This window comes from Chenopodium quinoa, unplaced genomic scaffold (assembly GCF_001683475.1).
Source record: "Chenopodium quinoa cultivar QQ74 unplaced genomic scaffold, ASM168347v1, whole genome shotgun sequence".
NCBI lineage: Eukaryota > Viridiplantae > Streptophyta > Magnoliopsida > Caryophyllales > Amaranthaceae > Chenopodium > Chenopodium quinoa.
The window spans coordinates 544,459-563,731 of NW_018742487.1; the positions used below are offsets into that span (position 1 = coordinate 544,459).

General features: G+C 37.3%; 1 protein-coding gene across 2 annotated transcripts; it reads right to left on the minus strand.

The window, feature by feature from the left end:
* Nucleotides 1–672: 672 nt before the first annotated feature.
* LOC110719805 (bromodomain-containing protein DDB_G0270170-like) lies at nucleotides 673–6,040 on the minus strand. 2 transcript variants are annotated; one of them, XM_021898789.1, is made up of 9 exons: nucleotides 4,878–6,040; nucleotides 4,241–4,277; nucleotides 3,949–4,084; nucleotides 3,769–3,814; nucleotides 3,572–3,670; nucleotides 2,629–2,697; nucleotides 2,175–2,547; nucleotides 1,874–2,028; nucleotides 673–1,771 (listed from the first exon to the last, which is right to left on the minus strand). In XM_021898789.1, the coding sequence occupies exons 1-9, from the start codon at nucleotides 5,301–5,303 to the stop codon at nucleotides 1,028–1,030; spliced, it is 2,085 nt and encodes a 694-aa protein (XP_021754481.1). In that variant the 5' UTR covers nucleotides 5,304–6,040; the 3' UTR covers nucleotides 673–1,027. The 2 variants fall into 2 exon arrangements, with proteins under 2 accessions (XP_021754481.1, XP_021754483.1); XM_021898791.1 differs by having other exon boundaries at nucleotides 673–1,768; nucleotides 4,878–6,039.
* Nucleotides 6,041–19,273: the final 13,233 nt, after the last annotated feature.

Genomic DNA, 19,273 nt, shown 5'->3' on the forward strand with positions numbered 1-19,273 from the left:
TTGTTTAAAAACGGTTTTTTGGGGGAGGAACGCAACCAGGCTAAATAGAACCGCTGAAAATGATACATTAAAACCACTAAAAATCAACACCATAGTTACTTAGGGATAATGTCTATGACACTAGGATGTGCAATCAATTCAGCTGAAAACATATTTATGAGGCGTATATTCCGCCAATATAGTTAGGTGATACTTACCTTTACCCTATATCCATCTGCTGCTGTTAGTGCTATAAATCTCATTACATGATTACATCCGTCTTTATCACAAGTGATTTGGTCAATATATCCTAACACATTAGCATTTGACATTTTTGAATGCATTTTAAACTTTAAAAAAAAAAATCATTTTTTAGCGTGCAGACCCTGCTATTTGAAACAAATTCCGCAGCCCAAAAAAAGGTAAGTTTAAGAGCGAAGCTTAAGATCATGGGAAAAGATGCCATATGGCATTATTAATGATATTTTTCTTCTCGCAAAAATAAATAAGTAAATATATACTTGTAATAAATTAGCATATATGCAAAGTATTCGACTAAGGTTGATCAATTTAATTAAACTACTTAATTAAACAAAAAGAAAAGAGTTTTGAGAAAAAGTTCAAGTGATAATACCGCAAATTTGGCACCAAGGAAAATTATAATTACGATTTTATCAGCAAGCTCCTTGAATCTGCTATTGTAAAGTCAAAATACCTGTATTAACCTTTAACACAATTACTTGGTACAAAATACAATGAATGTAACTCTCTCTCTCTCTCTACTTCTTTCTACATTTCTTGCTCATAGGGACCTTGGGAAAGTTTGTGTTCTTTCCAAAAAGAAAAAAAGGAAACAAAATATAAATATGCGAAAGGAGAAGAGCTTCCTAAATCACCAGAACTGTATAGTTTTCCCAATTAAACTCAATAGTTGGTGAACCAATCTGTACAGCGTTTCACCCGTTTCTACTACCATTGTGACTGTACCAGCCAAGAGAGAATTGCCATATTTATACCTACAACTAAAGAAAAGCCTAACATTGATGTTTCAAAGCTGCAGGACTAAGTCTAGTTGCGGTGGAGAACCAATGGGTAAATTTGTACTTTTCGAACCAGATGCCTGGAATCCCTTATTGAGCTCCACTGGATATGGGCGATCCCAACTTTCTTGTATGGATAGGTTCTGCCAATATGGCATCCCATGGGTGACCATATCATTTTCGGAGTAGATCACACCATTGAAGCTTCTAGAGGTATCAAATGAGCTTGAATCCAAAGCATGAGGATTAAAGAATGATGACGAAGTTTGCCTGCCTATTGCTTCCTGAAAATGAGAACCTGGAGCAAAACTGCCACTAAAACCATTCATGCGTGGATGAACAGAACCTTGATGTTGAACCTGCAACGAATGGCCTGGTCCCACCACCCCATTACCACCTTTCAGTGAAGACCATTCAACATTGGAACTTAATTCTCGAGAATCCATTGGTTTTTCAGGGCAAGATGTAGTGGGTTTACCAGCCAAATTAGAATTTCTAAAGCCTGATGTTGACAGATGGTGTGATTCACTATTGAAGGAATCTTGTGACTGTAACGAGTTCTCTGGCAAACAAGGGAGTTGCGCTGATGACACCTTGGTTTCGCCAACCCATCCAGGACCAAACTCTACACCTGGTGGCAGAACACTTCTAATCTTTTTCGAGGCAACCTTCCAAACGTCAGGCCCAAGTTTCGCAGCAAATTGAGCAAGGCTTCTTGCATAGCTATTAGGATCTGAGGCAAGAGCTACCTGCTTGAGTTTTCACAAGGAAGCATATTAGCCAAAAAGGTACTTAAACCAGGGAAAGTCAATATAACAAGAAACAGTGTCTAAGATGATCTAAAATACACATACTGGAATTAATTGCCTCTCAAGGCCTCCAAAAGCAGCCATTTGTTGATCCTGGCCAGAATCAGGCTCACCAGAAAAGTAGTAAGTGTCACGCCTACTTTCTTCTGAACCAAATGACTTTTTTCCATACCTGGCTGACATTGATTTAGAAGAAGATCCTGATGGCCAGTTGACAAGAGAATCAGACATCAGTAATCTTTAAGATGACGAAAAAAAAGGTGTGAAAGAAGCTGTTTAACATAATAAACAAGAAACAGAATAAATAATGAATATGAAGCAGCAAAAACACACTTCATTGGATTACCTGAAAAATCAAAACAATTTTCAAGATAGCGAGGGAAACGGTATAAACTAGGTCCTTTCCTCAGATTGTAAGAGCCTGATCTCCCCACGTCCTCCTCCTGAGAAGCAGGAGTGGCTACTCGAGAAGCAGGTGTGGCACCTCGAGAAGCAGGTGTGGCACCACGAGAAGCAGGTGTGACATCTCGAGAAGCAGGAGTGGCATCTGATGATGACTCACGAACATTGCGATCTGGGGGTGAGCTTTGAAGGAGCTTCTTCAAATTTCTACTACCTGGTGGTCTACCTCTCCTGGGTTTGGCAGGTAGCTCAATAACACCACCATCTTGTTTCAATGTTTCAAATTCCTTCTTTGCTAGTTCTTGGATAGCTCGGGCCTGAGACAAACACCCAGCTTTAAACTAATGGACAAGATGACCCAAAGAAACTCGGAAATTCGGAATGATGAGAGCTCTTACCTGTCGATGGAATACCGTTGAAGGTGAATTGTACTTCATTGCATTCGAACATATTAAATTTATGTCGTCCTGTAAAGAAATTCAAGAGCTTAGTAACCACTAACCAGTGGCTGGCAATAAATCCTTGAATACAAATCAATGCAGCCACAATCAATAGAATAAAAATAAATAAATAAAGCAATATTTTCTTACTCTATCAGACTATTATAAATCAGGCAAACACAGCGTATATCATGCCAAATCATGAGCATCAAACTCAGCAAGGCACAAGGAACAGAGATTAACTCATCTAGAAGCTAGTATGATAAAACATCATGCCTCAGGTTGTGCATATGTAGTACAGAAAAAAGGATCCCTGCTCACCCTGCCCCCACTGAGATTTAACTTGAAAGAAGATAGAGCAAATTAAACTAAACGATACAGATGCCCTCCCCTGTAAAGCAACTACATATCAGGAGTCAGAAGGCAAGGATTGCAGTTTTAGCAGAAAGGGATTCAATTAGAATAACAGTGAACGATTAAGCAAGGGTCCAAAGTAGATTGGGCCTAAATGTGGGCTTCTTCTTCTATCCATAAGTAGATGTGAAAAGGTTGTCATACATTATAATCAACTTAAGGTGAACATCTCAGAACAACACTAAACACCAACTAATTGCAGCATATTCTTCCCATAAACAACAAATGCAAAAACAGATGTTCACTTTAATGCTTCCTTTTCTTCAATAAGACGGTGTTGAATTGTATGCCAATTAAAACCTCTAAATACAGTAAGAGTGAAGCATTTTCAAATTCCTTATCAGGAGACAGATAAACAATTCAGAAAGTCCAACCTGGCCAAAATAATATGCTGAAAATGAACCATCTAAGGCGAAGTTATTAGCTATGATAAGAAGAATTCTTGTAGTACAAAGTCTCAAAAGAACCTTAAAACCATTCAACTAACCTCAAGCTGCTGCAAAATCACATATAAGCCACCCAAGAGTTTCTTTCTCACTGTTTCAAAATCCATGGGATTCTCAATAATCTCATGGTAGTCTGGAAGCTGAAATTAAAACAACATTTTCACAATCAAAAAAAACGCATGACGACAACTAGTCGAATACACCAACATGAGAATAACTACGTCCTGATTAACATTACCTCCTCTGGATCAACTGGCTCTGCAAACACTCCTCGAGTATCCTTCCTACAATGAGCAGCAATCACAGAACATCCCATAGTCAATAACAATCATCCAACAATAAAGAAACTTAAATGTATAAAAAATACAGTACTCCATTAATAAATAAATGAAATGAAAAAAAAAATTAAAAAACCCACTTTTGGAGTTTATCAAGAATGAGGAGCAGCAACTTTTTATCAGGCAAAGGTGTACTTGTTGAAGTAGCTGTAGCAGTAGCAGAAGTTGAAGGTGTGGGGCCATTTTCCAAAGCACCACCTACCATCCTCCTTGTCCCTGTCCTCTCACACAAGATTCAATTTACCCATTTTAGTATTCTCAATTATATTTTCACTAAATTCTTTCAACTTTTTTTTTTATTAAAAATTAAAAAATTAAAGATTTTGAAAACCCCAAAAAAACCAAAAAGAAGAATGAAGAAGATTGAATAACCATTATCGTTGTCAGTCGCTTTCGAACGCTTTACGTCCTGCAAAGATTCATTCACTCAATTATTTATATATTCAATTATTTATATATTCAAATTTATATTTTCTACAACATCAAATTCAACAGTAAATAACAATAAAATCAAAAACAATCTTAAATTAACTGATTTCGAGTACGGAATATTCAATACTTCGAATTCTATAACACGACAAAATTCATACATTCCGAATAATTCGTTAAACGAAAAAAATAATTGCAGTAATAATAAAGTAAGAGAAAAAATAATGCTTTAAATGGAATGAAGGCGAACAAAATTCAATATTATCCGACAATTGCAGATAATATGGTGGGGCGACAAGAATAGAAAATTTAACAACACCACCACCAACATCAACACTCAGTCAAAGAAGAAAAAAAAGGGGAAAAAGCCCTCTTCTAGAATGTTCGAAAAAAGCGCGAAATCCGAGGAAATTATCTGGGGAAAGAAACAAAATTCGATTCCAGAAACGATATAAGTAGAAGTAGAACAAGTAGTAGGTGATTAATTAATTGATAGATTGATTAATTAAATAAATAAATTAGTTGATTAATTAATTAATTACCAAAACTAACTGGGTATTTAAGAAATTGCAAAATTCACCTGAGAAGCAACGGCATTGATGAATTTGTTGGAAGAAGAATTTGGGAATTGAACGACGAGTTTAACCTTTTTCTCAGCCCTTTCATCATCATCATCATCAACAACATCATCATCATCATTTTCATTATCATCATCATCATCATCATTTTGAACTAAATTATCGGAATCAATTGAATGATCGTCGGAATCAGAACCGTCGATAAAACGGGCGGGTAAATTAGGGATCCGGCGCGCAGATCGAGAACGACGATTAGGGTTTGATTGAGGAAAATGGGATTGGGAATTAGGGTTTTGTTGTTGTTGTTGAAGAAGAAGAGCACGATTTTGAAGATCTGCTAATGAAGGCCGACCTTTCTTCTTCTTTAAAGGAGCGCCGGTGTTGAGTGTTGCGACGGCGGTTGTGGCGGCGGCGGTTCGTCGCACCATTGTTGGTTGTGATTGTGTGGATGGGTTGGGATGCTTTTACCCACCTTCGTCTTTCTCTTTTCTTTTTTTTGTTTTCTCTCTTTCTTTCTCTCTCCTCTCTCTTCTTTCTCTAATTGTTTTACTATTTTTTTTTTTTTTTTTTTTTGTGAAATTTTTTTTAAAAAAAAATATAATTAAGTTTTCATTTGATTGGCATTTGGCATGTGTGTAGTGTAAGTGTAACTTCCTTGCTCTTGTATTAGGAAGTGAACTGGTATCTCCATTTTATGTCTCATCTCGTGTCTCAACTTTGTTGAAAGAATTAAGGGGGTTGAAAGTGTGACATTGTAATGAATTGAGTAGATGTTAAATTGTTGTGACCTGATTTAAAGTGAGTAGTGAAATGGTATCTCTATTTTATGTCTTATCTTGTGTCTTGGATTTATTATAGTATAGTTCTGAGGATTAAAATTGTTAACATTGTAAAGAATTTATTAGTTGAATTGTTGTCATCTGGTCTAGGGAAAGTAACGGCGTGGGTAGTATTTGCAACAGCTAACTGAACTTTTTTTTTTATTACAAGTGAATCCAAACGCTATCTATTGTTTCCATGCTACAGAGATATTGAGTGTTGGATTGCAAATGATCTTGGATTTGATTAATTAAATAGTTGAATCCATTCAGATATATGTGTTTTCATAAGATATTACTCGGTAATTAGACCTCTCAAATAAAATCTTTTATAAACCTTACATGATAATTAATACTATTAATCTTAGTGATTAAAGCAATTAGAATAACATTTAAATTGAAACCTTATCCACTACATTTTATACTTGGACATTTTTTTAATATGTTCAAACTAGAATTTGATTTTTATTTGAATTGGGAGATAGAGGAAAGAAAAAAAGAGTCATATATAGGCATATAATCAAGTTCTCATGACAATTAACAATTTGTTTTTTTAATTTTTATTTTTTTTGCATGTATTAACGCTTGTTTTCTTAAGGTTTCCTAGTTCATTCTAATTGCTTTATTATGTTTTAGGAGCATTAAACTTTACATGCATATATTTTACTTGTTTTGATTTTTTTTTTTTTTTTTACCCCATCTATATGTTATATGTAACCACAAGAAAGCATGGAATAAGAAATCAACACTATGCTCCTCAAGGTCACTTACAACCCACTATATATCCATCTAAGCACAACAAGAAAACACGCTTTTCTGACTATCTTTACCTTTCAATAAAAAAAATGTATCGATTCAAACATATTGACAATGATATATTATACTGTCAAAATTAATGACAGGCTTAGTTGATTTTTGTGCGCTACTTTTTTAAATATTAGTGGTTAAAGTACTTAAATAGGCTTACATCGACCATCCAATGGACCATGGACTAAATGGGCACCCTAAATCTAAATAAGTCGCGAAGGTTGATGGCTTCACTAAACCTTACCTTCCTGCCACATTACATTTTATACTTGGGACATTTGTGAATCAAGTTTAAACAAGAATTTGATTTTTATATTGGAAAGAGAGAGGATGCATGAAGAGAAAGAAGAGTCCTAGAAAAATGATTTTGGGTCGGTGGTCGTTCTTGCGAAATGAGACAATAAATAAGTGTCTTTTATTTTCATGCATTTAAGCCCACTCAATCTGTCTAAGCCCAAGTAAGTAAAGCCCAATCCAGGGAAAGCAACGAAAAAAGAACATTAAAACCAATACATCACTCCTACAATTTTACTCATTTGTTCCGCTTCCAACATATCCAATTAGGCTCATTTTGGATAAGTCATGTAGGTTTGGACATTCTAGATGCTTTTTAGGAGAATTCTTGCTTAAATTTCCCTTGTTATTTAATTTTTGGGGGGAAACTTCTCTTTTACTACGAAGAAACATTTAGATACAATTCAATGAAAAGAATTGGAGAGGTCACAATTTCCCTTGTATTGGTTATCTTTATTAATAATCAAAGTTACTCTTTATAGATAATCAATATATATAAATTAATAAAATTTGATATTATGAAACCACAAATCAATGCGAATTTAACAACACCTTACTTGACTACATTTTTTTTTTCTTTTAACAATAAATCATTAAAGCTAACCGAAGTAGTGTATGTGTATAGTCCATAAGTCAAAATGTTGCAAATAGTAAAACGGAAGAAGTATTTTGCAAGTCGAGTTCTTGCATCCAAGAAGAAATGAGGAATTCGATGGGTTTGATCTTGTTTATCATCCAAGGTACGTTTTAATCTCATCAGTCAGCTGCCTCATTCAAAATAGTGTAGTATAGCTCGAAAGGAGGTGCCTAAAGCTAAAGTAGAACTTAACGACTAAAGGTGTCCAAAAAAGTATAAAACAGTGAACATTCTAGGTTACAAAGAGCCTGGCCCATATTGTCCCATGATATTTTTTGCACTTTGGACTTGATGTGAACGAATGTGACTTAAGAAAGCCCTTAAAGCCAAACTCAATAGCATGGATATTAAGCCCAATTTTAACTCAGGCTTAGCCTAATTTTTGATCGGCTATAATTATATCTATATACTTCGTATGTCTGTACCTTCTATATTAATATAGAAAGAAAAGTTGGCTCTAAATAATCTCAACTATTGTTTTATGTTTGTGTGTGTAAAATAATACGGAGTACGACTTAAGTATGAGCTCTCAACATCACCACCTATTCAAGAATTCAACTATTTGTGCAAAATAATATGTTGGTGACCGAAATGGGGATCTTAGGGAATATTCTATTAAATTAATAATTTATATTAAAATAACGCCTCGATTTGCAACCAAGGAATGCCTAGGCTAGGATACATGGACACTTCATCCAACTGTCATGTCCGTGTCGGACACCGTGTTAGACACCGACACTCGTGGGACACACAACGATACGTCTCGGACCGTATCCTACTATGATATGGGTTGTTTATTTTTTTAATAAGAAAATTTAAGTAAAGTAAGAAAAATAAGGTAATTTTAAATAATATGGGTGCCTTCATATATAGCTCATTGTTAATATTATACAGTATAATCTAATGAAAGGATGAAATGACAATTATATGGTCAAAATCTTTGTTTTTTAAATATATCACACGAATTTTAATATCCCGTATCCGTTTTCCTTATTTTAAGATAGACGTTTTTTTCGTACTCGTTTCGTACCCGTATCCGTGTTAGTACCCGTTTTTGCACGGGATTTGTTAAACATCGCCCACAAATCTCTACATAAAGCCCACAATTATTTTTACTTTGACTTTTTTGCCCTTTTTCTAATTTTTACCGAAAACGTAATTATCTCTCACGAAAAATATGGAGCCGGAGTGGATCGCCGAGGGACACTGGAGAGCCGTCATCGTCGCCGGAAAGCGAGGTAATTTGGGAAAAAATTACGAAAAGCAAGGGTGGCGTCTGGCCGGGACGCCACCACCGTGGCGGTGGCGTCTGGCCGGGACGCCGCAACCATAGCGGTGGCATCTGGCCGGGACGGCACAACCGTGGCGGTGGCGCCTGGCCAAGACGCCGCCACCATGGTAGTGGCTTCCCGGCTAGGCGCCACCGCCACGGTGGAGGTGTCCCGGCCAGACGCCACTCCTACTTTACGTAATTTTTTTTTTTATATAATTTTATTTAAAGTTTTTGTTTTTTTTTTTTTTTTTTTTGGTTTTTTGAACTTTGATAAATTTGAATTTAAATATGTGTTAATAAGTTCAAAAAAGAAAAAAATTTTGTTGTAATTTGAAATTATGTTTTAAATATGTGTTAATAAAATTATGTTTAATTTTGTATGTGTAAATCAAATATGTGTTATAATTTCAAAAAAAAAATTATGTTTTAATTTTGTATGTGTATGAATACTTTTATACATAATTATGTGTTAATTTTGTGTTAATTATGTGTAAATTTAGAAATTAAATGTATTATGCGTTAAATATAGAAATGAAATTTACAAATAAAAAATTTAGAAATTATTTATGTGTTAATTTTGTGTTAAATGTATTAATTTAATCTTTATATAATTATATGTATTTAAAAATAATATGGCATTGTTGCAGGATTATGGTGGAGACGGAAATGATTATAGTGGGATTTTTGTACATGATGGTCCTTTCGAAGACGCTCAACAAACGATTGATTGGGCAAATCAGGTTGCAATTAGATCTGGTTTTTTGTTCAGTAGTAGCAAGTCATAAATCTCTTGAGGACTCTAGAAGGCGACATGGTATGATGTATTGAGTTCATAGCGCAAACCCAGCCGAGAAACGAAAAGGGATGATCTGAGTAATAAAACAAAACCAAATTAAATGAAATTCTGCAACATTTGAGATTGTCAATCAATTAAACTAAAACCCAAAATAATTGAAACGTAAATCAACTAAAACGCTTAATAAACCCCATGCACGCAACATGCCATACAGTTAAACCCTAAATTTAAATACAATGGCTTTCTACTACTACACAATAAATAAAAATTTGATGTAATTTCACAACAAATCAATAAAACCAAGTATATCTGAATGATATTCAAGCACAAAAGCAAGGAAATTGATTAGAAAAATAACGATATTACCATAAATTGAAGAAATTAACAAGTAGCGGAAGAAATTTAACACGACTTTGACCCAAATTCGATAAATTTCAGGCGGCTTCAAAATATAACTACGATCGTATAACAGTATAAGAATACAGGATCATGATGAACAATTAGTTTTCAAGTATGAATTTTTCAGATCTGAAAGCTAGAGAAAGAGAGGGTTTCTATTACGTGTGTGGGTAGCAAGGGCGGTTTCTGATTTTTTTTTTTATATTTTATGTTTTAAAATTTCATACACCGCTTTTTTTGAAGTCATGGGTCCCATCCTTGTGATGTAATCCTATGACCCCCCAATCATTCCTTTCCAGCGTTTCGACGTTTTTCCATGTCGAGAAACTATTTCGACTTTAAAAAGCGTCGATAAAAAGCGAAAATATATTTTTCCACTAACGCCTCATAGACAGCGTCAAGCCAACAACGTTTGGAAAGTAAGGGATTTGTAGTAATGATGTGTTGTATCGTGACCGGATACGTCAATGGAACAACCTAGCTGCCTTTTAGTTTTTCATGCGTATACCTTTTCTATGTAACCTTGTATTTGTATTGCTATTTTTATTCCAGTTATTTATTTTTTATATTCTAATTTTGACAAAATTTATATCTTGCATGCATACTAATTAGTATTTGCGCGTTACAAAATAAAAATATGATGTCAAATTTTAAAAACTTAAAATGAAATGTCAAATGTTACAAACTTAAACGATAATGTCAGATTTTACAAACTACTATGATAATGTAAAAAATGTTCTATAAATAAACTGCCAACAGATCAGTACTCCCTCTTTGACGCCCACTGCCACTGCGCAAGGTCCTCGACCATTTTCTGCTTATCGCAGACACAGTGGACGTAGATGATGTGCGCGATCTACTAACAAATCTACCATCTCTACCCTTACGCACATCTACCCTATGCATCTCATTCATATCATCAAGCCTCTGACTGAATGGACCGTAATCATCATATGGTCCACTCTGATCGTCCACATCCTCGTCTGCGTCCTCCTCCTCCTCCTCCTCACCATCATCATCTTCATCCTCCTCAGGATGCACTATAAGAATTAGGCCGGATTCTGACGGAAAAAATCCGTCGGAATCATCGAAAATTCCGTTGGAAAAGGCTATTCCGACGGAATTCCGTCGGAACATATCCGTCGGAAAACCCTTTGTAGGAAATTCGACCTTTTCCGGCGGAATTTCCGTTGGAAACCTAATTTCCGACGGAATTTCTGACGGATTTTTTTCTGTTGGCGGTTTTTTTGACTTTTATCAAGAGTCTGTCGCAATATTCCGACGGAATATTCGTCGGAATATATCTCTTCCGACGGACTATTCCGTTGAAATCTGCCTCTTTCGACGGAATATTCCGTCGGAAATTTTATTAAAAAAAATTAAAAAAAAGCCCCCACTCCCACCACCAGCCCACGGCCCACAACCACCATGGTGGTCAGCCTCCTCCCCAGCCCCACCCCAAAAGCACCTCCATCCCCTGATGCACCACCGAAATCATCCCTCCTTCACAACCCCACTGTCGAGACCGCCCCCTTCCCCCCACCCTCGAAACAACCCATAATAAACCCTCGTCCCCTGAAAACGCCACCCATAGCCACCATTAGCCACCACCACCACCTAAAAAATAGAAATCGAAAAACCACCTAAAAAATATAAATCGAAAAACCACCTAAAAATCGAAATCGAAAATAAAATCGAAAAAAAAAAACACAAATCGAAACAAAAACCACAAAATCGAAACAAAAACCACAAAACTTACATTACAATACAATTTCATTACAATTTCAATTACAATTAGCGGTTGTTGTTACAATTCATTACAATTCCAACCACAAAAATCCAACACATATATTACAAAAATCCGAAACAAAAATTATAAGAAACCTGAATTACACCACAATTGGCGGTTGTTGATTCGGTGGTTGTTGTTGGCTGGTTGTGCAACAGTTGGGGAGCAGCGATTTGTGGTGGCTGAGCACGCAGGAGGTGCGCGTGGGAGCGCGACTGCTGGTGGCGTTCGTTTATTGGTGTTGCGGTGAGTGCTTGTGAAGCAGGGACAGAAGAGAGGGACGTCTGGGCGTAGGGAGGAGGGAGAAGAAGAAGGAAGGAGAAGGAAAAGCACGAAGGCGGAGGAGAGAGAATGAAGGAGGAGAGGAGATCAGAGAGCAAAGAGGAAGAGAAGAGAAAAGAGGAGAGGAGAGAGAAAGAGAAGAGAGGCGGAGGAGAGAAGAGAGAAAATGAAATCCTAAGTTAGGGTTTCAATTTTTATATTATTACATTCCGACGGAATATTCCGTCGGATTAAATATCCGTCAAAATGTTCCGACGGAATATTCCGTCGAAAACCCTGATATTCCAATTTTTTTATTTTTTTGTCTTATTTTTTCCGACGGATTTTTTTTTCCGTCAAAAAAAATCCGTCAAAATATTTCCGACGGATTTTCCGTCGGAATTTACACTACAAGAAAAGAGCCAAACTCCGACGGACATTTTCCGTCGAAATAAGCGAAAAATTTCATCGGAAAGGGTCTGTCGCAAAACACTTCGTAGGAAATTTGGGATATTCCGAGGGAAATTCCGTCGGAAAACACATTTCCGACGAAATTTCCGACGAAATTCATCCCATCGTAGAAGAAATTGACTTTCAACGTCAGTCCGTCGGAAGGTTAACTGTTCCGACGAATTTGTCCGTCGGAAAGTATGCTTCTTCCGTCGGAATTATTCTGTTTTATTTTACAATTAAATGTAATTAGTATTTCGTAACCTATAAATCCTGCACCTAATCATGCACCTAATTTAAAATAAATTTGAATTTATAATTTAATTACCCAAATATTTTTATATATTAATTTGTAATAATGTATACATTGGATCCTAGTGTCCTACTATACAACATAATCTAAATACATCTACATACAAGATAAACAAATTCTAAGCTACAGCCGGAGTACCTTGCCCTGCACCGCCGCTATCCGGGTCGGGGTCTCGAGGCTGATGCGGAATGTTGGAACATTGGTCGGTATTGGAGAGTCGACGCATCATCTCTTCAAACCTCTCTTGGTTTTTCCTTTCTATTTCCGCCAATCGAGCCTCCATCTCGAGTTCCATTTCACTAAGCCTAGCTTGCACCCTTTGCTTCACCTTCTGCTCCACCTGATCCTGCATCTGGGAAAAAAGGGAAGGTGTGTAATGCTCAGAAGACATGGAACATGTACCCTTCCTGTTGGCATAATACAGCTCAGGACCTTCGCCAAGTCCCTTCACACGACCCTTCTTGTTGCGACCACCTACAGTTTCCCAGTACAGCCCATTTGGAGTCTTCTGAATCCCTTGGGTGCTTGCTTCTTCAGCTTTCTTCTGGAAGGCCTCCTAGAAGATACACAGTTGAAAAGGTGCACAAAGATGTAAGTTAAATTCAGCATTCTGAACAAAATAGAACCAAGTATTGCCTATACGACCTATTCCTTACCTATTTCCTACATTTCTAACCAAATGAACCATTTCTTTCTCATAACATGTCTATTATAGGTAGTTATAGGTGTACATGCGTTGAAAACACAAAAACAATCAGAGAACCAAGTTTTTGGAACGAATTGGACCGAAATAGGACCAACTGAGGCCTATGCGACCTATTCCTTGCCTATTTCCTACATATCTAACCAAATGAACCATTTCTTTATTATAACATGTGTATTATAGGTAGTTATAGGTGTACATGCATTGAAAACACAAAAACAATCACAGAACCAAGTTTTGGGAACGAATTGGACCGAAATAGGACAAACCGGGGCCTATGCGACCTATTCCTTGCCTATTTCCTACATATCTAACCAAATGAACCATTTCTTTCTCATAACATGTCTATTATAGGTAGTTTTAGGTGTACATACATTGAATTCACATAAACAGTCATAGAACCAAGTTTTGGGAACGAATTGGACCGAAATAGGACCAACTGAGGCCTATACGACCTATTCCTTGCCTATTTCCTACATATCTAACCAAATGAACCATTTCGTTCTCATACAATGTCTATTATAAGTAGTTTTAGGTGTACATGTAATGAATTCACATAAAAAATCACATAATCAAGTTTTGGGAACGAATTGGACCGAAATAGGACCAACTGAGGCCTATGCAACCTATTCCTTGCCTATTTCCTACATATCTAACCAAATGAACCATTTATTTATCATAACATGTCTATTACAGGTAGTTTTAGGTTTACATGCAATGAATTCACATAAACAATCACAGAACCAAGTTTTGGGAACGAATTGGACCGAAATAAGACCAACTGAGGCCTATGCGACCTATTCCTTGCCTATTTCCTACATATCTAACAAAATGAACCATTTCTTTCACATAACATGTCTATTATAGGTATTTTTAGGTGTCGATGCATTGAATTCACATAAACAATCATAGAATCAAGTTTTGGTAACGAATTGGACCGAAATAGGACTAACTGAGGCCTATACGACCTATTCCTTGCCTATTTCCTACATTTCTAACCAAATGAACCATTTCTTTTTCATAACATGTCTATTATAGGTAGTTTAGGTGTACATGCATTGAAAACACAAAAACAATCACAAAACCAAGTTTTGGGAACGAATTGGACCGAAATAGGACCAACTGAGACCTATACGACCTATTCCTTGCCTATTTCCTACATTTCTAACCAAATGAACCATTTCTTTCTCATAACATGTCTATTATAGGTAGTTTTAGGTGTACATGCATTGAAAACACAAAAACAGTCACAGAACCAAGTTTTGGGAATGAATTGGACCGAAATAGGACCAACTGAGGCCTATGCGACCTATTCCTTGCCTATTTCCTACATATCTAACCAAATGAACCATTTCTTTCTCATAACATGTCTATTACAGGTAGTTTTAGGTGTAAATGCATTGAATTCACATAAACAATCACAGAACCAAGTTTTGGGAACGAATTGGACCGAAATAGGACCAACTGAGGCCTATGCGACCTATTCCTTGCCTATTTCCTACATATCTAACCAAATGAACCATTTCTTTCTCATAAAATGTCTATTATAAGTAGTTTTATGTTTACATGCATTGAATTCACATAAACAATCATAGAATCAAGTTTTGGGAACGAATTGGAGCGAAATAGGACCAACTGAGGCCTATACGACCTATTCGTTGCCTATTTCCTACATTTCTAACTAAATGAACCATTTCTTTCTTATAACATGTCTATTGTACGTATTTTTAGGTGTACATGCATTGAATTTACATAAACAATCAAACAAGTTCAAATCCAAAGTGTTATTAAAGTTATTACCGCAATTTGTTGTGCTTTGGCGTTGGCTGGAACTGTGCCTTTCCCGAGCACTTCCTTGAAGTGCGTCTTCAAAAACAGCTTAGGAGTTGTCGGGAGCTGGCCTTTTTTCTTCGCCGCCTTTGGTTGAACATGCAGAAAATGATTAAGATTCAATGTTAAAGCACCTTTACACATAGTAATACACAATTCTATTTTATTTTATCTGCCTTTTCAACAAACTTACCATCCGTTTTGCATGTTGTACAGCAGATATCGACCCTTGATAGTGGGTAGCTTCAACCGGATTTTCCATTGAGCCGCCCCTCCTGTTCTTCCTGTTTTGGGCCGATCGCTTCTTGAAAGTTGGATCACTGGAAACAACTTCCATCATTTTCTTGTGGACGTCCTCATTCAGCCACCCTGGCTTGGCGCCTCTCATCTTGTGCGTGACTGTGTAGAACATGTCACGCAGCCGAGTAGCAAACTTCTTTTCAAAAGTTTGCTTTACATCCTCGGTCAGCTCAGGTGCCCAGGTGAATTCTTTCTGCAAATGATGAACTTGGTTAGTCATATACGCAACTTCATTATCTCATACTTTTCATAAAACGTATTAACTAAGTTTAAAATAGCTTACGTTGAATAGGCTCCACCAGTGTTGTTTCGTTGCTTCATCCACCTCTCCGTAATTCCGCCAAGGCTCGCGGTAGTACCCGGTCAGCGCCCCGGATACTGCACTCCTCACCTTGTTGTCGTCAAACCTACATTTAAACAACAGGGTTAGATGAACACCATCAAAAAAGTTGTATAAAACTTGTTAACACGTAATAGTTACGAGTATATAAAACCAATTCATTGAATGTATGTACATACCAGAGCACAATAGGGTCTAAAACCGGCTTCGTAGAATGCTCCTGCGTCTGATCTCGTTGTGAGCTGGAAGAATCCACCTGAGTATCATTATTAAACATAAGCTAATTAGGAACAAGCTTGAAATATTGGTGCATAAATGTAGAGATTGGACTAAGGCTGAAATAAGGCTGAACACAACTAAATATATAATCAATATAGAGAGCATACATACCTGAGTAGTACCCAAATCATGTGCATCCACATCCGCCATGTCCTCATCCGAGTCGTCGGGCTCCATTACCCGTTTACCTTTATCTTACCGCTAGCCATGTTCACCTGAAATAGTTGTTAATAACATGACATCATATTAAAAGTTACAAGTGTAATACAATGAAATAAAATTTCAGCGTAAAAGTAATGATTTATTAAAAGACCATTGTCTATTTTACAGTAACAACCAAATTGAGCATCGGAAAGTAACATATCCTCCTATTCATTAATGTCATCACTACTATCACTACTGGAATCATCACTACTATCATCTAATAATACATCGATATCATCATCCTCATCACTATCACTAGAGTTGATGCTAGATTCATCATCTTCATCGCTTGAGACAATAAAACCAACGTCATCATCGTCATCCACGACGTAGTCTGGAATATCATTCGGCGGGCAAAGTGTTGCATGTACTTGTGGAGATGGTGCCTGCAAAAACTCTAAGTCCACCGGAGCATCCACCACTAACATTGCTTGTGTTCTTAAACACAGCCCACCATTGAACTCGATCCCATTTCAGGCTAGGGTATGATGCGTAGTACACTTGAGTCACTTGGTAAGATAAAAAAAAGGGATCATACTTGGGGTATTTCTTAGTATGATTCACTTCGACAAGCTTGTACTGTTCATGTATGTTCATTCCCCTACCACAATCCATCCAACTACACTTAAACAAAATAGTCTTTTACTCTTTTTCAGGACCAGTGTAGACCAGTTCAATAATGTCATCTAGAATGCCGAAGTACTCTCCGCCATCCTCACTTGATACGCACACGCCATAATTCATCGTAGATTTGTGCTTGCCATGGGCATGTGTATGGAAATTAAAGCCACCGACAAAAATCTACTTCCAAGTTCGAACACGCTTGAAAGGGCGCATGCACAGTGCTCGCAGCACATCAGAATTTGTGTCCTCCTCAACAACCTATCCACGTTTAGAATATAACAGTCACAAATCCCTAATTGAGTAAATTGAATAGCAAGGAATATTAAATCATAATGTATGTCATATTTAGACAATTTATATCACCTTGCGATGAAACCAATCGGAGAATTCAGCTTCGCATTTCTCCATTACTTCTTCTCTACGCAAATAAGGTCGACTACTAAGAATGTAGTCCTCGAACTTCCTACGAGGCACATAAAAAAAGTAAATCAACATTGTTATCATTTAAGTTGTTCACAACTTTGAACACAGTTCAAAGACCAAATTTTCTACCTTTCGTATTCACCAAGAATCCCGGTGTTCCGTAACACGAACAAATGAGCACACTCGAGTTCTTTTTCATCTAAAAACCGAGTTTTGCCCTCATTAGACACACGACCGCTATCCTCCGTGAACAACTCTAGAATCTCAGAGTCATCCATTGTGGAGTCCACGTCGGCATTCACATTACGACCGAGATCTCGTTTTTTAGTGTCAACCGTCGCCTGAAAGTAGTTACTGCAGAAGTTTGCTATCTCTTCGGTGATATAAGCAATGCAAATGGATCCTTCAACTCGAGCCTTGTTTCCAATTTTTCGTTTCAAATGATTAAGGAATCTGCAATCATAGTTATGTAATTGTATATACACGACATGACATTGAATCTGATGTAAGAAATAGGATATGCATGGGTCTTTGATTTACCTTTCGAAGGGATACATCCACCTATACTGAACAGGACCGCATAACTTCCCCTCATATGGTAAATGAATAGGTAAATGCTCCATGGAGTTAAAGAATGCAGGGGGGAAGACCTTCTCAAGCTTACACAAAATCTCAGCTATGTTTTTCTCCAATCGCTCCATGTCACCAACTGATGTTGTATAGCAACATAAATCGCGAAAGAATTGGCTGATCTCTGTTATTGCATTCCAAATATGGCTTGGGAGCAATTCCCTAAGAGCAGTAGGCAACAACCTCTCCATGAACACGTGACAGTCATGGCTTTTCATTCCGTGTAGCTTACATGCTTGCATGTCTACGCATCTGCTCAGATTGGAGGCATAACCATCGGGAAATCGTAGCTGTTTTACCCAGTCACACAAAACTTTCCTCTGAGCCTTGTCAAGAGTGAATGGAGCCCTAGGCATGACCTCTTTTCCTCTGTCATCCTCCTAAAGATGAAGCTGCGGACGTTTACAATATCTGGCAATGTCATTTCAAGTAGATGTCGTGTCACACGTATGCTTTTTCACATCCATTATAGTGTGAATTAACTGATCAAAGGAGTTCTTTTCAATGTGCATGACATCTAAGTTGTGACGAATCCGCAGATGCTTCCAATAGGGAAGCTCCCATAGGATGCTTTGCTTGAACCACCCCTTCTTTTCTTTTTTGAGGCGTTGAAGTGACTCGGGCCCATCTGTAGCCTTCGGAAGATCTTTCACACATTCCCACAACTCCTCACCTGACATAATGTGTGGAGGTGCACCCTTTTCGACTTTGTTTTTTCATAATGCAGTCCTACTATTCCAAAATGGGTGATCAGTCGAAAGGAACTGGCGGTGGCAATCAAACCAAGAAACCTTACAACCATGTTCGAGCCAAAATGCTTTACTTTTCTCCATGCAATATGGACAAGCCTTTTTACCAGATGTGCCCCAACCGAACAACATACCATAAGCTGGGAAGTCACTAATAGTCCATAGGATGGCTGCTCGAAGAGTGAAATTCTGTTTCATTGCTATATCGTACGTATGCGCGCCTACTTCCCATAACTGTTTCAACTCCTCAATCAACGGTTGCATGTACACATCCAAGTTGCCCTTAGGGTTTTTAGGACTAGGAACGAGCAACGAAAGGAACATAAACTGTCTTTTCATACACATTGAAGGAGGCAAGTTGTAAGGGGTCAAAATGACAGGCCAACAAGAATATTGTCCCCCAAACTTGCCATGAGGAGCAAAACCATCTGTACACAAGCCAAGCCGAACATTATGAGGCTCGGAGGCAAACTCTGGAA